Source organism: Carlito syrichta, unplaced genomic scaffold, assembly GCF_000164805.1.
Source record: "Carlito syrichta isolate Samal-C Ts95f unplaced genomic scaffold, Tarsius_syrichta-2.0.1 Scaffold313468, whole genome shotgun sequence".
NCBI lineage: Eukaryota > Metazoa > Chordata > Mammalia > Primates > Tarsiidae > Carlito > Carlito syrichta.
The window spans coordinates 453136-456855 of NW_007257564.1; the positions used below are offsets into that span (position 1 = coordinate 453136).

General features: G+C 49.4%; 1 protein-coding gene across 1 annotated transcript in view; it reads right to left on the reverse strand.

Moving 5' to 3' along the window:
* Window positions 1–3674, reverse strand: part of NID2 (nidogen 2) — a 73132-nt gene extending 69458 nt beyond the window's left edge. The window contains exons 1-2 of the mRNA XM_021718796.1: window positions 3562–3674; window positions 2922–3441 (exon numbers count right to left, since the gene is read on the reverse strand). Of these exons, the coding sequence (XP_021574471.1) occupies window positions 2922–3441; window positions 3562–3674 (633 nt within the window). The remainder of the gene's footprint in view (window positions 1–2921; window positions 3442–3561) is intronic.
* Between the last annotated feature and the right edge of the window lie 46 nt (window positions 3675–3720).

Consider the following 3720-nt stretch of genomic DNA (forward strand, 5'->3'; position numbering starts at 1 on the left):
GGTGGCCGGGAGCGGCCACTGCACTCCAGTCTGGGCAACAGAATGAGACTCCAACTAAAAAAAAAAAAAGAAAGAAAATAGATGTAATTCTTACAGTTATGGAGACTGAGAAGTCCAAGGTCAAAAGGGCACCTCTGGTAAGGGCCTTCTGGCTGGCAGGGACCCCCTACAGAGTCCAGATGCACTCAGGTCAACACATGGCAAGAAAGCTGAGTGTGCGTGTGCTAATCTGCCAGCTCAGATCTCTCTTCCTCTTCTTTTAAAGTCCCACCCCCATGATCACAGATTGATCCATTAATCCATGAACGAGACCCCTCACTACCCAATCACCTCTCTGAGACCCCACCTCTCAACACTGCTACAACGGGGATTAAGTTTCAACAGGAGTTTCAGAGGAGGCAAACATTCAAACCACAGTGGGTAACCTTCCACTCATCTGTCTAAGGCTACTACTGCTCCTTCAGTAGTCTAAGGCTACTGCCCAAGGCTCAGAACAATCTCCCCTGCTATCTCATTCTCAATATACATTCTCTCAGTCCTTTCAATACAACTTAAATTCCATATTAACAAACCATTCCCCACATCACACAGACCTGTGTACCCCAGTTCTCCAATACCCCCCTAAAATGACACCAACAAAATCCTCTTCCTCCCCTCCCCCCAAAACATGGCTAAAGTAAACTTTCGTCCTCTTTATGCTTCCCATCAATAAGTATTTTGAAGGTTAACACCATGACCTTTGTGCTCTGTGAAGTGCCTATGATGCTTAAGAAATCTCAGATAACCTGAAATGATAAACACTAGTTCACATTTTTTTCAGATGCAATTACACCTGGACATTCCTACACTATCAGATACAACATCCTGTCACACCCAACATGAATATCCATGAAGAGAAAAGCAGCAGCTGAAATGGTTTTAAATGGTAAAGATGCCATTCCTCTGATACATCCCAGTTTCCAGTAATTTTGCAACAGGAGGTTAGTTCGCCAAGATTTAAGAAAGCCATGTAGAACTCACACAATCCCTCAAGCAAGGTAGATTACTGTTTGCCAAATATCTCCAAAGAACTATTAAAACAAGAACTCAAGTCCCAGAGCTCTTTAAAATATTCAGAAGAACCTTCAACGTGGGTAATTGAAAAAACATCCCCTATGCAAACAGAATCCTCATCTCTTTCTAAAGGAAAAAAATTCTGAAGCCAACTCAGCACATGGCAATGTCTGAAGAAGGATTTCAATTAGAAAAGTAAAAGAGAAATGGAATCTACAAATATATCCCTCCCTTAACTCCCTTCCCCTCTGCAAAAAAGGACCAGCCAAAAATTTTAATTTAAAAAATGACCTTGTATTTAAAGAGTCCTTAGGCAAAGGGCTTATATCACAGCATCCTTACAAGACAGAGATCAGTGACAAGGGCAGGCAACCTAACCTCTTAAAGGGAATATGCGCCGTCTTTCCATAGCTAAGAAACACTCTGGTGAGTTAAAGTTGAGACGATCAGAGTTTGAGCCCTTGGGGTATGGTACTTTAGATTCAGGTCTAATTTCTTTTCTTTTCTTTTCTTTTTTTTTTTTTTTTTTTGAGTTGGAGTCTCACTCTGGCACCCAGGCTGGAGGGCAGTGTGTCATGCTCCTGGCCACCGCAGCTCAACCTGCTGGGCTCCGGCGATCCTTCCGCCTCAGCCTTCTGAGAAGCCAGAACTACAGGTGTGCGCTACCACACCCGGCTAATTTTTGATTTATTGTAGAGGCAAGGTCTCACCAAGTTCCCTGGGCGGGTCTTGAACCTGCGGGCTCAGGCAATCTTCTTGCCTCGGCCTCCCAAAGTGCTGGGATTACAGGCTGAGCCAAGGAGTCCGACCCAGATGCCTAATTTCATAGGAGGAAGCCGTTGCCTATTCCAGGAGTGGGGTAGGTAGTTCACCATTTACCAAGACACTCTGGCCCCACCCATGTCCATTTGGAGCCCTTCAAATGTTGATGAAAAGACTAAAGACTGCGAGCCTGGGTGTTTTTACTCTCTCCCGTATAGACTGTAAAACACATTAAGGACAGCCTCTTGCAAACTAAGGAACATGCAAACTGGTACCTGGAAGGCCATTAGGCAAAAGCTATAAAGAACCTCACAAAAAAAAACACATTCTCTCCCGCCTACCAACTGCACTTCCTAGGATGTCAACTAAGAACACGTGCAAAGATTTAGCTTTTAAAACAGTGCTTTATGCTACTACTTATAATAATAAAACTTAGAGCTAACCTTAATGACCACTGGGGACATTGGTAGAGGAAACTGGTAAATTCACTGTTTGCACTATTATGCAGTCATTATAAATGATGTTGTAGAAATGGCTTTATTAACATTGAAACATATTCACAATACACTATTCAGTGAAAATAAAACAAGTTATGAACCAGTATGTGCAGAATGAACCCATCATTGTTAACAGACAGCAATAAAGATATACGTATAAAGAAAAAACTCTGGAACGTGTACACAAGAAAATGTTTAACAGTGGTGGGAAAATGAATGGTTGTTCTTTTTAAAATTCTCTGTATTTTCTGATTTTTCCTTCAATGAATATAGACTTAGAAACAACTGTGTACTCAGAGAACTTTCTACAAATATGCAACCAGTCAACCGTCTTATGTTCCGAGGGGCTCCGGGATCTCACTCCGACTCTCCTATCCCCTAAGTAGTTTTTCTCTAAGAGTGACCACCCGCCAGAGTCTCAGAAGATGCCCAGAGCCCAACGGCCTTTTTCGCTTCCAAGCCACTTCAGCCCTGGTACCACCAAACGATAGACCAGGGTCAAGGCAAGAGCACACTCAGAAGAAACTCCGAGCTGGTCCCTGGGTTCCCACCTCGGAATTCAAGGCCACCTCTCAGCTGCTCAGCAGCAAACCATCCCTGGTCACTTACCTCCCCCGAGGGCAGCGCCCCACGCCTGACCTCCTCGTAGGCGCCCACCTGCTCCCAGGTGGCCAGGAAGGCGTGGGTGGGCGTGAAGCGCGCGGCCGAGCGCGGGAAGCCGGCGCGCACATAGCGGGCGGCCAGGTCCAGCACGGCTGGGGACTTGTCCTCGCGGTACAGGACCCGGCCCCTGCCGCGGCTCGTGTCGATGTCGGCCAGGAAAGGGGCGATGGCCGGGAAGTCTGTGGGGAAATCATCGTCCACGTACTGAGTTTCCCTCGGGAAGTCCTGGGTGGAGATGATACCGTTGGTGCCAACCTGGGAGAGGAGAGGGACAGAAAAGGTGACGGTCGCGCAAGCCCAGGAGCGGCCACCATGTCGCGCGGGGAGGGGAGAGAACCGCCCAGGGCAAGCGGCCTCCCCTTCCCCTGACAGCTGGGGAGTCCAGGTCCAGGACGACCCACGAGACCGAAGCGACCGTCGCCCCCGCCACCCACACCCCACTCGCGGCGCGATAGGTCCAAGCGCCCTGAGACGCGTCCACCCATCTTCTCAGCCCCTGAGGAGCGTCCCTGGGGAGAAAGCCTCCAGGCCCAAGGAGGGCACACCCCGGCTCCGCGGACGCGCCCAGCCCGCTCGCGGTCCTGACTGCGACAGCCTCCGCCGGCCGCCCCAGCAAGGCCACCTCCTCTCCTGCCCTGGACGTGTCCGTGGCTTCGAACGACCCTGGCGCCCCGACTGCAGCGGGTCGGGGCGCAGCATCGCCCTCTAGCCCGGCCCCTCCGAGCGGCGCCGGGGACAGCCGGGC